Raw genomic sequence first — 19,135 nt, forward strand, 5'->3', positions numbered from 1 at the left:
TGAGTGCTCAAATTGTCGCCTGTAATAAAGCGCAGAGTGCTATGATAAACTGCATCTAATGGCTTTAAAGACGTGGCAGCTGCGTTCATATACAGTGCCTTTGGAAAGTATTCAGACCGTTACAGCCTTATTCTAAAATGGATATAACACACAATGAAAATATCAGCAATCTACACACCATAAATGATAATGACAAAGCGAAAACAGATTTTTAGAAATGTTGGCAAATTGATTCAAATTTTAAAAAACTGATACCTTATTTACATAAGTATTCAGACCCTTTGCTATGAGACACGGAATTGACCTCAGGTGCATTCTGTTTCCATTGATCATCCTTGATGTTTCTACAACTTGATTGGAGTCCACCTGTGGTAATTCAATTGATTGGACATGATTTTGGAGGCCTGATTGGTGGAGTGCTGCAGATATGGTTAATTCAATTGATTGGACATGATTTGGAAAGGCACACACCTCTCTATTTAAGGTCCCACAGTTGACAGTGCATGTCAGAGAAAAACACCAAGCCAACAGGTCGAAGGAATTGTCAGTAGATCTCCGAGACAGGATTGTGTCGAGGCACAGATCTGGGGATGAGTGCCAACATTTTGCAGCTTTGAATGTCCCCAAGAACACAGTGGCCTCCATCATTCTTAGATGGAAGAAGTTTGGAACCACTAAGACTCTTCATAGAGCTTACTGCCCAGCCAAACTGAGCAATCAGTGGAAGAAGTGTCTTAGTCAAGGAGGTGACCAAGAACCCAATGCTTACTCTGACAGAGCTCCAGAGTTCCTCTGTGGAGATTGGAGAACCTTCCAGAAGGACAACCATCTCTGCAGCACTCCACCAATCAGGCCTTTATGTTAGTGACCAGACGGAAGCCACTCCTCAGTAAAAGGCACAGGACAGGCGGCTTGGAGTTTGCCAAAAGACACCTAAAGACTCTAAGATCATAATAAACAAGATTCTCTGGTGTGATGAAACCAAGATTGAACTCTTTGGCCTGAATGTCAAGAATGACGTCTTGAGTGAACCAGGCACCATCCCTATGGTGAAGCATGGTGGTGGAAGCATCATGCTGTGGGGATGTTTTTCTGCAGCAGGGACTGGGAGACTAGTCAGGATCAAGGCAAAGATGAATGGAGCAAAATACAGAGCTCCTTGATGAAAACCTGCTCCAGAGCGCTCAGGACCTCAGAATGGAGTGAATGTTCACCTTCCAACAGGACAACGACCCTAAGCACAAAGCCAAGACAATGTAGGACTGTCTTTGGGACAAGTCTCTGAATGTCCTTGAGTGGCCCAGCCAGAGCCCGGACTTGAAACCGATAGAACATCTCTGGAGAGACCTGAAAATAGATGTGCAGCAACACTCCCCACCCAACCTGGCAGAGCTTGAGAGGATCTGCACTGAAGAATGGGAGAAACTCCCCAAATACAGGTGTACCAAGCTTGTAGCGGCCTACCCAAGAAGACGTGAGGCTGTAATTGATGCCAAAGGTGTTTCAACAAAGTACTGATTTAAAGGGTTTGAATACTTATGTAAATGTGATATTTCAAAGTTTGTTAACCTGTTTTTGCTTTGTCATTATGGGGTATTGGGTGTAGATTAATTTGTGGGGGGGATGATTTAATACATTTATGAATAAGGCTGTAACGTAACAAAATGTGGAAAAAGCAGCTTTTCACCTAGCCAGATGCACAGATATTTGTAAGCAGGGACACGATCAATATAGACACCATACAAAGTACCATTAAATCAAGAATAGAGAGAGGGAGAGAAAGTCACAACTCCTCTACCGAGTCTGTCCATCTCCTGCTAACAGCAACATAATGCTAGTAATAACAAAACAACAACTTTTTTAAAGTTGAATAGTGGGCATTGGTCTGAAGCCGAGAAGTAAAGGAAATTCACATGAGTACCACAGTGTCTACTCCACCCATGCTCTCCCAAGGTTTTTCAGCACAAAGCTTTGACCTACTACAGTAGGTATGTTGGTGTATTGTTCTTATAAAACAATGTGTCTCCAAGTTTCTTAGGATTCAGACCTTTTTAAACAGCCTAATTCATATTCTTGGAGCAGGTGCTCCCTCAATAATGTGATTTGTACTGCATACAAGTGTAAAGTACTGTATTCGTCGCACACCACACTAATCCCATATCGCTACTGTTTATACTTACAAGAACATCCTGCTTAATTGAGCAAGCTGTTTTGTCTTGTAATACCGTCTTGCCTGACTGTATTTCCCTAAACCTTTATTTTAGCAAAACATGTCATTGAGAAAATAATATATCTCATTTTTTTGGGTCAACATAACATCAGGTGTGTTGGACACATGCACTCATATATAGAGGTCTATAGAGCATGTCTGCATTCCTGATTTCTGTAATTTATTAGCTTACCTGTGTAATATTGACGTAAGCGCAGACTTGTTTTGCAAAATGATCCTGTTTGATCAATTGTGACTCATTTCAGGAAACTAGGCATACGTCACACGTAATTACATCACAGGAGACTAGTAAATGTTTTATCAAATGCGTTTTTGGGCAGAAATGCCTTCTGGAACATGTGAACTTCTGTAAATATGAATACAATTGTTGAATTATTAGCCTAGTTGGTTTAACCACGGGAAAAGAGGAGTTCCCACATATGGTCCTTCTGTAGCTCAGTTGGTAGAGCATGGCGCTTGTAACGCCAGGGTAGTGGGTTCGATCCCGGGACCACCCATACGTAGAATGTATGCACACATGACTGTAAGTCGCTTTGGATAAAAGCGTCTGCTAAATGGCATATATTATTATATTATTATTAAGACAAGAACCTTCCCTCTAGCCATGATTGTCTGAGGTAATGGATGAGAGTTCGACATGCCGAGAGTTCAGATTGGTCTGCCACGTGGCATGCTTCTGTCTATAACCATGAGCTGCCCCAGTATTTGTAGGTAAACCTTTCCACCGCAGCTTTTATGAAAGACATCATGAAGAACAGCAAAATGGTTGCTACTCAAATCAAATCAAATTTATTCATATAGCCCTTCGTACATCAGCTGATATCTCAAAGTGCTGTACAGAAACCCAGCCTAAAACCCCAAACAGCAAGCAATGCATGTGTAGAAGCACGGTGGCTAGGAAAAACTCCCTAGAAAGGCTGAAACCTAGGAAGAAACCTAGAGAGGAACCAGGCTATGTGGGGTGGCCAGTCCTCTTCTGGCTGTGCCGGGTGGCGATTTATAACAGAACATGTTCAAATGTTCATAAATGACCAGCATGGTCCAATAATAATAAGGCAGAACAGTTGAAACTGGATCAGCAGCATGGCCAGCTGGACTGGGGACAGCAAGGAGTCATCATGTCAGGTAGTCCTGAGGCATGGCCTTAGGGCTCAGGTCCTCTGAGAGAGAGAAAGAAAGAGAGAATTAGAGAGAGCACACTTAAATTTACACAGGACACCGAATAGGACAGGAGAAGTACTCCAGATATAACAAACTGACCCTAGCCCCCCGACACATAAACTACTGCAGCATGAATACTGGAGGCTGAGACAGGAGGGGTCAGGAGACACTGTGGCCCCACCCGAGGACACCCCCGGACAGGGCCAAACAGGAAGGATATAACCCCACTGCTCTCCACTTTCTGGAGGACGATTGCACCATGCTGACTCTCTCTGACTCTGAAAATGAATCAGACAGTTAGGAAATCTCTGATTTTAGGTAAAAACATGTTCATTGAATCAGACATTTGTAGAGTCTTCCGATGTCAGTGATGGGGAAGAAATGTCAATCAACAGTGTTGTTGTCGCGGAAGATGTTGGCCAAGTTTTGAAATCAGTGGAATTCCCGTTGGAAGAAGAGTATGATAGCTAAGGAAATGAAGAAAATTCTGGTATTTGATTGAAAATATGCAACGGGAGACGGAAATAAAATACAGAAACTGTTTAGAACAACCGTCTCCGGAATACATCTTCAAACTAAGGGCAACCATGGCATCCGTGACCGAGAGAGAGAAGCGTTCATCCAAGTTTACAAGTAACAGTCTAGCTAGTTACATTTTCAGATATTATACTAGATAGCTAGTTTGCTAATGTTACGTGTATGATCTGTGTAGTAATATTATTTGTATCTCAGAAAGCCATTTGCATTGCTAGTTATAGCCTAATGTTAGCTGGCTAGCTAACATTGCACCTAGTTGGTTAGGTTTAGCTAACTTTAGATTAATGCATGGTGTCTAGCTATGAGAATCAGTTTGTATTACTAGTAGTATGGGTTGGGATTATTGTCGGGTTCAAAACAACTGGGAACTCGGAACTGGGAAATCTCTGACTTATTACTTCAGTGCGTTCAAGACAACTGGGAACTTAGAAAAAAAATTGTACCAACTCCAAAAAATCGCTTTGAACGGTCACCCGACTCGGAATTCCAACTCGGAATTCCAACTCGGTAACCCTGGCCTCTTTCTGGAGCCTTGACTTTCCAACCTGAAGATCGCTGACGTCATGCTTTGACCTCATGTTTTTTTTCAAGTTCCCAGTTGTTGTGAAAGCACCATTAGGTTAATTATTTAGCTACTTTGAAGAATTTAAAATATATTTTGATTTGTTTAACACTTTGTTGATTCCATATGTGTAATTTCATAGTTTTGATGTCATCACTATTATTCTACAATGTAGAAAATAGTACAAATTAAGACAAATCCTTGAATGTGTAGGTGTCCAAACTTTTGACTGGTACTGTATATCTACATTAATTTAATAGCAGGACACTGTAAAGTCCATTATTCCTCAGAAGAGTATGAATTAGTCTAATGAGGTTTTAGTCCTAAGCAACCTGCATACAAATTGCTTGAAGTACAATACACCAGCAAAGGTACTGTAGTAGGTCAAAACTGTGTACTGAAAAATCTTGGTAGAGCATGGATGGAGTAGGCATTGTGGTGCTCATGAGAATTTCCTTTCTTTTTAGGCCTTCAGACCAATGCCTACTCATATCAAATCTCACTTAAAATGTTGTTTTTGGTTTTGAATTCCCATGTTTTTATACCGGAAGGGGATTTTCTATTAAAGGTGCATTATACAACATTGACACAATGCAAGCCAGATTTATTTGGGGAGCAACCAAAAGTCTGTCATTGGCAGTGCTATTGTAACCTTTAATTTGGCCCTGCCAAAAGGTCTGTGCCTTCATCACTGCAAGGATTGCTGGTTTATTAAACCTTTGTCTGCTGGCTGTTGTCCTATAATATCTCAAATCAGGTTTGTACTAACTATTAAAGTATGTGTGGAATTTACCATGGATAGTGAAAAGTTATTGTCTGCAGTTTTCAGAAGGTGAAAGGTTTTTCTTTTTTTTCACTGTTGAAGGTTGAATAACTCAGACGAGACAATGATATCCCCATGTACAATAGAGATGTGTCTGTATTATGCCTTTTACAGCTAGCCTAAAGCATTGCCCAGTTATACATCCTATACATATGTAAAAATCCGTCTTTGGAGAGGGGGCATTATGGCAGTGCACAGCAGAGTTGTTGACAAATATCCAACACATGGGCTAGTCAGAGCTGTAAATACAATCAATATGGTCAAATGGAAAATGCCTGATTTGCACACTGCAGTGCACTTCTCAACCGGGGCGCAGTTTACATATGCATTGGGCGTACATGTAGCTAGCAATTTGTTTTCTCAGCTACAGTTTGAGTTGTGTCCTGTCTGACAGTGAAATGTGGCTAGCTCTTACCGTAGCTTGGACTACGGAGTTGCTAGCTTGCTGGAGTTGCAAAAGCCCATTGCATGCATTGTAAAGGTAGTGACAATTTGCCCAAAGTTTGGTGTTGGTTTTGAACTAATGTAGCCAGCTAGCTGTGGCTGACTCATCCAGCTAGCTAACATTTCTAATGATAGCTAGCTCGCATTTGGATATGATCTAGCTAGCTTTTGTGTGGAGATCAGCTTTTATTCTCTGGCTCTAGTTAGCTAAAGTAATTGATGTAAAAACGTTCAGGTAACATGCCTTCTGTCAACATCTCAAACAGAACGTTGCATTACACATATAACCGTACTACCTCTGGTAATGCTCTTCTCTGGAAAAAAAACACTCAGTACTTGTATATCTGAATGTCCTCTGTTTTTGTTTAGGTGTGAGTTGACACTTGCATGCTCTCTAGGGGTAGAGAGGCCACAAGAATGACCCCTGGCCCACCCCTCAGGAGCAGAACACACCTCCTTTACTGGGATTAGTTTCTCCCATCCCTTCCCACAACAACCAAAAACAATGACACTTTTCACTGAAGCATAATGCAGCAATGAGCTAGATGGGTGATCATTACAAAGGCCATGGAAAATGATCATGACTTTTACAATGACTGCAATGAAATTAATCCTCTGTTGGTGTTTCGGTGTAATGTGCAGTACTGTGACTATTAAGTGTTTACTCATCATTTGGCCAGACTTTGACCTCTTACGTCTGAAGAGGAAACCAAATTAGAACAGAACGTAGATACATTTTTGTTGAACTTACAAAACAGTGCAGGCTTTAGTTAGCAGATATAGTAGAGGCTAAGAAGGAACTGTCATAGGAGGAAAAGTTCCATGCATGTAAGAAGTTGTTTTAAGCAGTCTTAAACACCTTGTCCTATTTAGAACAAACCTCACCAGGAATTCAATAAAATGTATAAAGCCCTTTTTCCATCAGCCAATGTCACAAAGGGCTATACAGAAACGCAGCCTAAAACCGCAAACAGCAAGCAATGCAGATGTATAAGCACACTGGCTAGGAAAAACTCCCTAGAAAGGCAGGAACCTAGGAAGAAACCTAGAAGAACCAGGCTCTGAGGGGTGGCCAGTCCTTTTCTGGCTGTGCCGGGTGACGATTATAACAGTACATAGCCAAGATGTTCAAACGTTCAAAAATTACCAGCAGGGTCAAATTATTATTATTATTATCAGTGGTTGTAGAGGTTACAACAGCTCATAAGTAAATGTCAGTTGGCTTCATAGCCGAGCATTCAAAGTTAGAGACAACTGGTGCGGTAGAGAGAGGGAGTAAAACAGCAGGTCAGGGACAAGGTAGCACGTCCGGTGAACAGGTCAGGGTTATATAGCTGCAGGCAGAACAGTTGACACTGGAGCAGCAACACGACCAGGCGGACTGGAGACAGCAAGGAGTCATCAGGCCAGGCAGTTCTGAGGCATGGTCCCAGGGCTCCGGTCCACCGGGAGGAGAGGGAGAGTGAGAGAATTAGAGGGAGCTTACTTAAATTCACACATGACACCGGATAAGACAGCAGAAATACTTCAGACATAACAGACATTCAGACTCAAACTATTGCAGCATAAATACTGGCTGCTGAGACAGGAGGGGTCGGGAGACACTGTGGCCTCGTCAGACAATTACTCCAGGGTGGATATAACCCCAAACCCAGACAGGAAGATCACGTCAGTGACTCAACCCACTCAAGTGACGCACCCCTCCACGGGACGGGATGGAAGAGCACCAGTAAGCAAGTGACTCAACCCCTGTAATAAGGTTAGAGGCAGAGAATCCCGGTGGAGAGAGGGGAGCCGTCCAGGCAGAGACAACAAGGGCGGTTCGTTGCTCCAGTGCCTTTCCTTTCACCTTCACACCTCTGGGCCAGACTACACTCAATTCAAGGACCTACTGAAGAGATCAGTCTTCAGTAAATACTTAAAGGTCGAGACCGAGTCTGCGTCTCTCACATGGATAGGCAGACCATTACATAGACATTTAGCTCTGTAGGAGAAAGCCTCCAGCTGTTTGCTTAGAAATTCTAGGGACACTAAGAAGGCCTGCGTCTTCTGACCATAGCGTACGTGTAGGTATGTACAGCAGGACCAAATCAGAGAGATGGGTAGGAGCAAGCTCATGTAATGCTTTGTAGGTTAGTGTAATTTAATCCAGTTTTTTCAATAGCACACCAAATTCTTCACTCCAGTCAGTCAGTACATTATCTGCCAGAGTTGTGAAAGCCTGCCATAGCACTACACAGCTGATTCAAATAATCAAAACTTGATGAGGAATTGGTTATTTGAATCAGGGCCGAGTTTGGGGAACCCTGTTGAAATGTCGGGCACATGGAGCAAAGGTTTGGGGAGGAAGTCCTACTACAGGCTAGTAGGTCGGACCCGTCTGCTCAGACAGAACAGCTGCTCCCGGAGTAGGACCACTCTGGTCTTTTATTTGTTTGTCACTTCAATATGTTTTGTCTCACCTGAATATCCCAGTAGGTGTGATGTATGATGATGTTGTGCAAGTACCACTGTAACTGCACAGTAATCAAATGATGAAATAAACTCTCACAGCCTTGATAGTGTTTGTCTGAAGTTGTCTTATGTTCTGTGCCTTCGGCTTGCACTCTGGACCACATTCGAGGCTCATCTGGTCATGGAAGAATTTACACACCGGTATAGGTTAGGGGGAAAGGGGACCAATCTTCACCTAGCCTAATAAAGCTTGCCCCTGGTAATTCTTTCCAGTTTGCAGATGAAACACCACAACCTAATAGTCTCCAAACACGTTTCCTTGTTTACGATCTGTACCTGGAGTTGCTCCTTAAAGTAGTCTTTAAACTTGAGTTTTAAGTGCTTTGCTCAGAATTCCTTTCTATTCATATAAACCTTTTGGAAAATGGACGGCAGACATTTGAGGACTGCGCTTTTGCTGTCTGACACACACTACAGCAGACGTCTTTTGGAACCGCGCACTATGTGTGTGTGCGCATTGTGCCAGTAACCGAAAGGTCATTGTTCACCTAGTCGGCTAGGGATTCAAACCAATCTGCCAATGTGCCCCTGAGCAAGGCACTTAACCCAAATTGCTCCTAGTAGGTCACTCTGGAAAAGGGCATCTGCTAAATGACTAAAATGTATACATAAAAATGTCTGTGTGTATGTACTCGTGATAAATGGAAGAAAAAAATATTACTTCTAGCAGAGAAATTCCCCCTCAGCCACAAAGTGAATTAACCCAAAACATCTTCCCGCAGCCATGCGTGCAACAGTTATGTTCACAGGTCTTGTTGGAAAATAAATAAAATACAAATAGTCATTCTTTCACCATCGTAATAAAATTTATCTGTAAGGAATTAAACAATATATGGATGCAATGGTGTGCTGCGGTAGGCTCTAAATTGTTTGTAATTTGATAGGTCGTATAACAGCTCTCCTATGAAGACAGGTTTGACTCTTCACACTGCGTCTGGGGTTGCTCTCCCACCGGCCTGTACGCCATGGACGAACTAGGACATTTTATACTGAACAGAAATATAAACACAATATGCAACAATTTAAAATATTTTACTCACAGTTCATAGAAGGAAATAAGTCAATTGATATAAATTCATTAGACCCTAATCTGTGGATTTCACATGGCTGGGCAGGGGTGCAACCATGGGTGGGCCTGGGAGGGCATAGGCCCACCCACTGGGGAGCCAGGCCCAGTTAATCAGAATGAATTTTTCCCCACAAAAGGGCTTTATTACAGACAGAAATATTCCTCAGCACCGCTCCCCCTCAGACTATCCTGTAGGTGATGAAGCAGGATGTGGAGGTCCTGGGCTGGCATGGTTACACGTGGCCTGTGGTTGTGAGGCCGGTTGAATGTACTGCCAAATTCTCTAAAACGACATTGCGGAGGTGGCTTATGTTAGAGAAATTAAGATTAAATTATCTGGCAAACGCTCTGTTGGACATTCCTGCATTCAGCATGTCAATTGCACGCTCCCTCAGAACTTGCAACATCTCTTGCATTGTGTTGTGTGACAAAACTGCACATTTTAGTTGTATTCTATTGTCCCCAGTACAAGGTGCACCTGTGTAAGGATCATGCTGTTTAACCTCTCTGTGCACTGAACCCGTTAGCGGGATTAAATTTGACAACATACGGTGATCGCTACATAAATAGTCATATTAAACATTCATGAAAATACAAGCATCTCGCATGATTCGAAAGCCTAGAATCTTGCTAATCCAACTGCGTCAGATTTAAAAAAGGATTTACTGCGAAAGAATACGATGCGATTTATCTGAGGACAGAGCCCCATTAAAATAAAAACTATTTCAACCAGCACAGGCATAACAAAATCACAAATTGCAATAAAATAAATGGTTTACCTTTGACGATCTTCCTTTGTTTGCAATCCCAATGCTCATTGTTACACAATGAATGATCTTTTGTTTGATAAAATCAATTTCTATAGCCTAACATTTTGTGAACCGCTTGTGTCGTGAATTCCGTGTCATTCAATTTTCGACGACACATTCAATGTAAATATACACACTAAACGTGACTTTATCCAGTCATGTTTGGTTTCATTGCAATCAACTGGTTGTTTGGTTGTGTTACAAACTTGATGGGTCATTTCGCTGGACGTATTGACTGAAAGAAACCGATTTGAAGACAAGTAATGACATCATTGTGCACCAATGATATGACCGCGGTTTCGTTGATTGACTGTATTCTAACCCAATGACCAATGATCGTCTTGAAATCTAACTTGGTCGATAGCCAATGAGCTGAGGTAAACGGCAATATGTAATGTATTGGAAGACCAACCCATGTAGTAAACTCCGGCGTAAAGAGGGTCATTCGCCATTGAAGATTCATACTGGAAGCAGTCATGCATGTTACGCACAGCACTATTTTGGTAAAGCACATCTTCAGCTGTTTATATATCAATCAGTATGGCGACTAAGTCAGGGAAAGCTAAATCTAAGTCTAGATATACAGATGTACTTACAATTTTAGAAGAAATTGATCGGGAAAGTGAGACAGATTGTTGGAGGACGATTCATTTAGCTAGCATAGCTTTGATTCCCAAATGAGGGAATATTTTTTGAACGGAGAGGACATCGTTTTGGACTGGTAAGTTCTTCTCATGCTAATGCCGTTGTTTGAAATTAATAATATAAAATATTATTAGATTTTTTTTTTCATTATATAAAAATGTAATGAAATGTGTAAAGTACATGTTGGCTATACATTGTGGGTGGGGGTATGTATGTGTGTGACCCATAGCCTATGTTTGTGTGTGTATATATACATATTGTGGATTAGAGGGAGCATGGCTGAGATGCTTGTGTCTGCCGCTCCACCCCACCACACCCCCAATAGCCTATTTGAGTCTGTTGTTGGGTGGGCAGGCCCACAACAATGGCCAAAGTGAAATGGAGACAGTAGATCTAGCTGGTCTGTCATAATATAAATGTGACAGTAGATCAAGCAGGTCTATAATATGTTATGTTCCCTGTACTCTATGTTGATACAGGGCTCATATGTGAAACTATTCTAACTGAACATTTTCTTTCACAGTGACACTGACTCCAAATGGGAGCCCCCAGTGCTAAGGTGCCCATCCCCACTGAAGCTGGTTCATCCAGCCGGACACCTGTTGTGTCAGCGCTACTGGGGCATGGACCGCAAAAAATGTCCCCATTCCAACTGCAATAAAGGACTACAACAAGAGCATGGGAGGTGTGGACCTGTCAGATGCGCTGATAGGCTATTACAATGTTCTCCATTAGACAATGAAATGTATGATGAAAATGTATATAAATGTTAGGTTTTTTTCATGTTTTTCTCCATTTTTGTGGGGTGTGTGTTAAAATACCATTTTGGTATTTTGTATATAGTTATTCCATTCAAAATGTATAACTTCACCAATTTGGCCACTTGGGTACATTTGGGCTACTTGTGTGGGACACCTGGTGACTTCATGATAAATGTCATGTAGCACACTCATTTTGGAAGTTATCATTCTGAAACTTTGCACAAGTACTGTTGACCTCTTATGTTTTTCACTGAAATTGTCCCCATCATCCTATCTGAATGTTTGTTTTGTCTTGTTCATTTTAAAGATGATGATACAACAATATGTATTATCTAAACCAGATCTATTGTGTTATATTCTCCTACATTCAATTCACATTTACACAAACTTCAGAGTGTTTTCATTCAAATGAAATAAAGAATATGCATATCCTTGGTTCTGGGCCTGAGCTACAGGCAGTTAGATTTGGGTATGTCTTCAGGCGGAAATTGAAAAAAGTAGGTGGGTTAGCTGTAAGAGGTTAATCTGCTTCTTGATATGCCATGCCAGTCAGGTGGATGGATTATCTTGACAAAGGAGAAATGCTCACTAACAGGAATGAGAACAAATTTTTGCACAACATTTGAGAGAAATAAGATTTTTGTACTTTTTGAATATTTCTGGGATCGTTTATTTCAGCTGATGGATCATGGGATCAAAACTTTACATATTGTATTTATATTTTTGTTCAGTGTATACTTATGTAGGCATACTGCTGTATTATGGTCTTAAAGGGAAACTTCGGGATTTTGGCAGAGGCTCTTTATCTGCTTCCACAGAGTCAGATGAACTAGACATTTTTATGTCTGTGTCCAGTATGAAGGAAGTTAGAGGTAGTGCCGCGAGCCAATGCTAACTAGCGTTAGCACACTGACTGGAAGTCTGTGGGTATATGCTAGCATGCTCTGGGGAAATAATAGATAAAGAGCCTCATTGCCAAAATCCCAAAGTATCCCTTTAAGCTTCTTCTAGTGGCAGATTCTCTGCTGTAGCAGCTGGAGCTCTCGGGTGTTACAGTTAACTGAGCCCCGATAAGAAGTTGTGACACAGACAGACAGACCGGACCTCACACTGATCATACTACTAGACCATGGTTGTATTGTATATGTGGATTTCATGCACACTGACAGGGCTGACCTCGCTGGTCGGCTGAACTAAAGCCACAGTGGACTGGAGTTGAAACGGGAGGTGTCAGGGTAAACAAGGTGTGGGAAAGGTCCTGTATGGTGTAGCTTGACTGCAGTAGGTATGGTATGGCTTTATCCGTCAGTGCTGTCACTGTTGATCACTTGCACTGTGTACTTAAATGTAATCTCAACTGCAATCCAGGTAATTTGGTTGTAATTATTAGATGACGCACCATGATAAATAAACAAATCTGACATTGTATTCCCATTTGAACTTTGTTATGCTTTTAAATGGTTAAAAGCACAGTGATAACACATTTAGATGACTGCTAAACAGAAAATCTGACACTGATTTTCCATTGGAATTGAATTGTGCTTTAATACGGTTGAAAGCATAGTGATAACACATTGGGAATTAAACAAACTTTTGGCTGTCTTTTTGAGTGGGTGAAAATGGGTAGCAATCTCACTGATCAACCAAATAACAAACTAATTCTCCAGGTTGAAATTAAGTGGGTAGGGCCCACTTGATTTCAACCTGGAGAATTGGTTTATTTGGTTGATCAGTGAGATTGCTACCCATCCGGGAGAAGTCTCTGAATTCAGGTGCGGTAGCCTAAGCCTACTGCCCTTTAATGGTTATGCTAATGATCTTTTACTATATACAGGAATGAGGACTACAAAGGTATGGGATTTGGCACATACAGTAAACTCAAATTATTGGTACAGTGACACGTTTTTGTTTTGTACTCCAGCACTTTGGATTGATCAACTTTAGTATTGTTAACCGTTTAGAAATTACAGCACTTTGTACACACAGTCCCCCCATTTTAGGGACAAAAAGTATTGGGACAAATTCACTTATGTCTATCAAATGAAAGTTTATTTGTCACGTGCGCCAAATACAAAGTGGTGAAATGCTTACTTACAGGCTCTAACCAATAGTGCAACAAATATATTAGGTGAACAATAGGTAGGTAAAGAAATAAAACAACAGTAAAAAGACAGGCTATATACAGTAGTGAGGCTATAAAAGCGGGCTGATTTGAGGTAGTATGTACATGTAGATATGGTTAAAGTGACTATGCATATATGATAAACTGAGAGTAGCAGTTGCGTAAAAGAGGGGTTGGCGGGTGGTGGGTGGGACACAATGCAGATAGCCCGGTTAGCCAATGTGCGGGAGCACTGGTTGGTCGGCCCAATTCAGGTAGTATGTACATGGATGTATAGTTAAAGTGACTATGAATATATGATAAAACAGAAAATATCAGCAGTGTAAAAAGAGGGGTTGGGGGGGAACACAATGCAAATAGTCCAGGTAGCCATTTGATGACCTGTTCAGGAGTCTTATGGCTTGGGGGTAAAAACTGTTGAAAAGCCTTTTTGTCCTAGACTTGGCACTCCGGTACCGTTTGCCATGCGGTAGTAGAGAGAACAGTCTATGGCTGGGGTGGCTGGAGTCTTTGACAATTTTTAGGGCCTTCCTCTGACACCACCTGGTGTAGAGGTCCTGGATGGCAGGCAGCTTAGCCCCAGTTATGTACTGGGCGGTACTCACTACCCTCTGTAGTGCCTTGTGGTCAGAGGCCGAGCAATTGGCATACCAGGCAGTGATGCAACCAATTTGTCGTGCCCTCTTCCGGACTGTCTTGGTGTATTTGGACCATTCTAGTTTGTTGTTGATGTGAACACCAACTTGCTCCACTACAGCCCCATCGATGAGAATGAGTGCTCAGTCCTCCTTTTCCTGTAGTCCACAATCATCTCCTTAGTCTTGGTTATGTTGAGGGATAGGTTGTTATTCTGGCACCACCCGGCCAGGTCTCTGACCTTCTCCCTGTAGGCTGTCTCGTCTGCAAACTTAATGATGGTGTTGGAGTCGTGCCTGGCCATGCAGTCGTGGGTGAACAGGGAGTACAGGAGGGGACAGAGCACACACCCCTGGGGAGCTCCAGTGTTGAGGATCAGTGTGGTAGATGTGTTGCTGCCTACTCTCACCACCTGGGTGCGGCCCGTCAGGAAGTCCAGGATCCAATTGCAGAAGGAGGTATTTAGTCCCAGGATCCTTAGCTTAGTGATGAGCTTTGAGGGTACTGTGGTGTTGAACGCTGAGCTGTTGTCAATGAATAGCATTCTCACATGCAGTGTGGAGTGCAATAGAGATTGTATCATCTGTGGATCTGTTGGGGCGGTATTCAAATTGGAGTGGGTCTAGGGTTTCTGGGATTATGGTGTTGATGTGAGCCATTACCAACCTTTCAAAGCACTTCATGGCTACGGGCGTGAGTGCTACGGGTCTGTAGTCATTTAAGCAGGTTGCCATTGTGTTCTTGGGCACAGGGACTATGGTGGTCTGCTTGAAACATGTTTGTATTACAGACTCTATCAGGGACATGTTGAAAATGTCAGTAAAGACGCCTGCCAGTTTGTCAGCACATGCCCGGACCAGGACCACACGTCCTGGTAATCCGTCTGGCCCCGCAGCCTTGTGTATATTGACCTGTTTCAAGGTCTTACTCACGTCGGCTACGGAGAGTGTGATCACACAGTCGTCCGGAACAGCTTATGCTCTCATACATGCCTCAGTGTTGCTTGCCTCGAAGCGAGCATAGAAGTGATTTAGGTCATCTGGTAGGCTTGTGTCACTGGGCAGATCGCGCCTGTGCTTCCCTTTGTAGTCTGTCATAGTTTGCAAACCCTGCCACATCCGACGAGCATCAGAGCCGGTGTAGTATGATTCAATCTTAGCCCTATATTGACACTTTGCCTGTTTGATGGTTTGTCGCAGGGCATAGCAAAATGTCTTGTGAGCTTCTGGGTTTGAATCCCACACCTTGAAAGCGTCAGCTCTACCCATTAGCTCAGTGCGAATGTTGCCTGTAATCCATGGCTTCTGGTTGGGGAATGTACGTACAGTCACTGTGGGGACGATGTCCTCGATGCACTTATTGATAAAGCCAGTGACTGATGTGGTGTACTCAATGCCATCGGAAGAATCCCGGAACATGTTCCAGTCTGTGATTGCAAAACAGTCCTGTAGTTTAGCATCTGTAAATGTGTATTATTTGGTCCCATATTCCTAGCACACTGATTTAATCAAACCTGTGACTACAAAATTGTTAGTTGCTGTTTGTTTCGGTTGTGTTTCAGATTATTTTGTGCCCAATTGAAGTGAATGGTAAATAATGTATTATCATTTTGGAGTCAATTATTGTAAATAAGGGTTGAATATGTTTTTAAATACTTCTACATTAATGTGGATGCTACCATGATTATGGATAGTACTAAATGAATCGTGAATAATGAGTGACAAAGTTAGACACAAATATCATACCACCAAAAAATGCTAATCTCCCCTGTTATTGTAATGGTGAGAGCCATGTCTTGGGGGTAGGATTTGTGCATTCTTAACTTCATCACTAATCTTAATAAAGCATTAATGCAGCGTTGTAAACCATTCATAAGTGCTGTAATTTCTAAATGGTTCACCCGATATGGATGAAAATACCCCAAAATGAAAGTTGACAGCTTGCACTTCAACCTCATAGTCACTATCATTTCAAATCCAAAGTGCTGGAGTACATAGCCAAAACAACAACAAATGGCACTGTCCCAATGCTTGTGTAGCTCAGTCTGCAGATATTAATAAGTAAAGCCATTCTTTTCCTTTAGAAATATTTGCATTTAAAGACTAGAACTGTCTTGGGTGTGACAATATACAGTGCATTCGGAAAGTTTTCAGACCTCTTCCCTTTTTCCACATTTTGTTACGTTTCAGCCTCATTATAAAATTGATTCATTTTTCCCCCCTCATCAATCTACACACAGTACCCCATAATGACAAAGCAAAAACACGTTTTTAGACATTTTAACACATTTATTACAAATAAAAAAACGTATTACATTTTCATAAGTATTCAGACCCTTTACTCAGTTACCTTGTTGAAGCACCTTTGGCAGAGATTACAGCCTCGAGGTTTCTTGGGAGTTTCTCCAATTCTTCTCTGCAGATCCTCTCAAGCATTGTCAGGTTGGATGAGAAGTGTCGCTGAATAGCTATTTTCAGCTCTCCAGAGATGTTAGCTCGTGTTCTAGTCCAGGATCTGGCTGGTCCACTCAAGGACATTCAGAGAATTATCCCGAAGCCACTCCTGTGTGGTCTTGGCTTTGGGCCTAGGGTCATTGTCCTGTTGGAAGGTGAACCTTCGCCCCAGTCTGAGGTCCTGAGTGCTCTGTAACAGGTTTTCATCAAGGATCTCTCTGTACTTTACTTCATTCATCTTGCTCTCTCCTGACTAGTCTCCCAGGCCCTGCCGCTGAAAAACATCCCCACAGCATGATGCTGGCACCACCATGCTGCACCATAGGGATGGTGCCATGTGACGCTTGGCATTCAGGCCAAGGAGTTCAATCTTGGTTTCATCAGACCAGAGAATCTTGTTTCTCGTGGTCAGAGAGTCCTTTAGGTGCCTTTTTAGCAAACTCCAAACAAGCTGTCATGTGCTTTTTACTGAGGAGTGGCTTCCGTCTGGCCACTCTACCATAAAGGCCTGATTGGTGGAGTGCTACAGAGATGGTTGGTTGTCCTTTTGGAAGGTGGTCCCATCTCCACAGAGGAACTCTGGAGCTCTGTCAGAGTGACCATCAGGTTTTCGGGTCATCTCCCTGACCAAGGCCCTTCTCCCCCGATTGCTCAGTTTGGCCGGGTGGCCAGCGGCCAACTCTTGGTGGTTCCAAACTTCTTCCGTTTAAGAATGATGGAAGTCACTGTTCTTGGAAGACCTTCAATGCTGAAGACATTTTTTGGTACCCTTCCCCACACCTGTGCCTCGACACAATCCTGTCTCGGCGCTCTATGAACAATTCCTTCGACCTCTTGGCTTGGTTTTTGCTCTGACATGCACCGTCAACTGTGGGACCTTAAATAGACAGGTGGGTGCCTTTCCAAATCATGTCCAATCAATTTAATTTACCACAGGTGGACTCGAAGCAAGTTGTGGAAACATTTCACGGATGATCAATGGAAACAGGATGCACCTGAGCTCAATTTGAAGTGTCATAGCAAAGGGTCTGAATACCTATGTAAATAATATTTTATTTTATTTTGAATACATTTGCAAAATATTCTAAGAACCTGTTTTTGCTTTGTCCTTATGGTGTATTTGTGTCTAGATTGATGAGGAAATAAGGCTGTAACGTAACAAAATGTGGGGAAAGTATTTCCGTGTGCAATGTATTTGATGTAAGCCTACCTGAATTCAGAATTGAACGAAGCAAAAAGGGTGCGATTTTTATTGATTTGAAGCAACATTTTAGGCTATATTTCCAACCACTTTTAGACTACTATACCCTTGAAAAAATGTCAGCTTAATCCAAGGCAGATGCTTGTCGAGGCCTTCTGAAACTAAGCCAAGCGGAGGATGCAGCGAGAGGAGACAGCCAAACCTCAGTGGAAACCTCAGTCTCCAGACCTTTTGCAGCCAGACGTTTTCTACACATCACTTTCCCATTTTGACAGCGTTCCCTTCCTGGTTGTTTGAAGTGATCTCGTCGTGTCGATGTGCTTTGATATTATTCTTTGACCTTTCTGTGGTTGATCAGCTACTGTAGCTAGCCTAGCGAAACCCATTATTAGCTGAAATTGTTCGAAAAACCAGAAGTGAAGTTTTTCACTTTCAAAGATATCATGTAATTGAATGCGGTGCCATTGTCTGTTATCTCCTTCTCCCTCCATGAGAAAGCGTGAGGCGATTAAACGAGGGAGCTCCAGAGGTCTTGCTGTCTTGTTAGTCTTATCTCTCCAACAGAGGCAGCGGCGCAGAAATGAGAGTGACACTTCACTCTTGGCCTATCAACTTTGAACAGATACTGCAGCACAGAAAGAGAACATGTATGGATTTCATAGATCTTTGTCTCTCACGGATGGCTGCACTCTGTCAGTCATTTGTTTTCTGGGCAAAATCCCTTTCTCTCGTTGCGTTCCGCATAGACAAACGGGAGGGGGGAACGTGTAGTGCATCCCAAACACAAATCATTCAGAGAAAGCCAAGGAGTTGTGTGGGCAAGAGTGACATTGAGAATTAGATTTGTATGGATAAATTATATTCTTTAAAAAACTATCTATGGAGAGGCGATATATTGAAATTACCATTGAACAGCAAGAATTTAGATTGTACCTTTTTTTTAAAGACAAACACACTAGAAAAGCATAACCTTTTAATTTGTGTGCTCGCTCCTTTCTGAAGATCATATGGACGTTGTTCGGGATTATAATAGATCTGCAAACGTCCACCATTGGAATTTGGCTGAATTGTGCACTAAGGACTTTCATGTGGATGTCTCTTCTCTCTCAGAGCTCCCTCCTGAGAGGGTTGGCCGCAGGCGCAGTATGCCGGGCAGCGCTCTGGACAA

At 42.4% G+C, this 19,135-nt stretch overlaps 1 protein-coding gene across 2 annotated transcripts in view; it reads left to right on the top strand.

The window, feature by feature from the left end:
* LOC124036023 (disabled homolog 2-interacting protein-like) overlaps positions 1 to 19,135 on the top strand; it is a 105,419-nt gene that overhangs the window by 41,324 nt on the left and 44,960 nt on the right. For both annotated transcript variants that reach the window (XM_046350077.1, XM_046350076.1), the window contains exon 2: positions 19,078 to 19,135. This exon is cut by the window's right edge and continues 46 nt beyond it. In XM_046350077.1, the coding sequence (XP_046206033.1) occupies positions 19,078 to 19,135 (58 nt within the window). The remainder of the gene's footprint in view (positions 1 to 19,077) is intronic.

The sequence above is a fragment of the Oncorhynchus gorbuscha genome, linkage group LG05 (assembly GCF_021184085.1).
Source record: "Oncorhynchus gorbuscha isolate QuinsamMale2020 ecotype Even-year linkage group LG05, OgorEven_v1.0, whole genome shotgun sequence".
Lineage (NCBI taxonomy): Eukaryota > Metazoa > Chordata > Actinopteri > Salmoniformes > Salmonidae > Oncorhynchus > Oncorhynchus gorbuscha.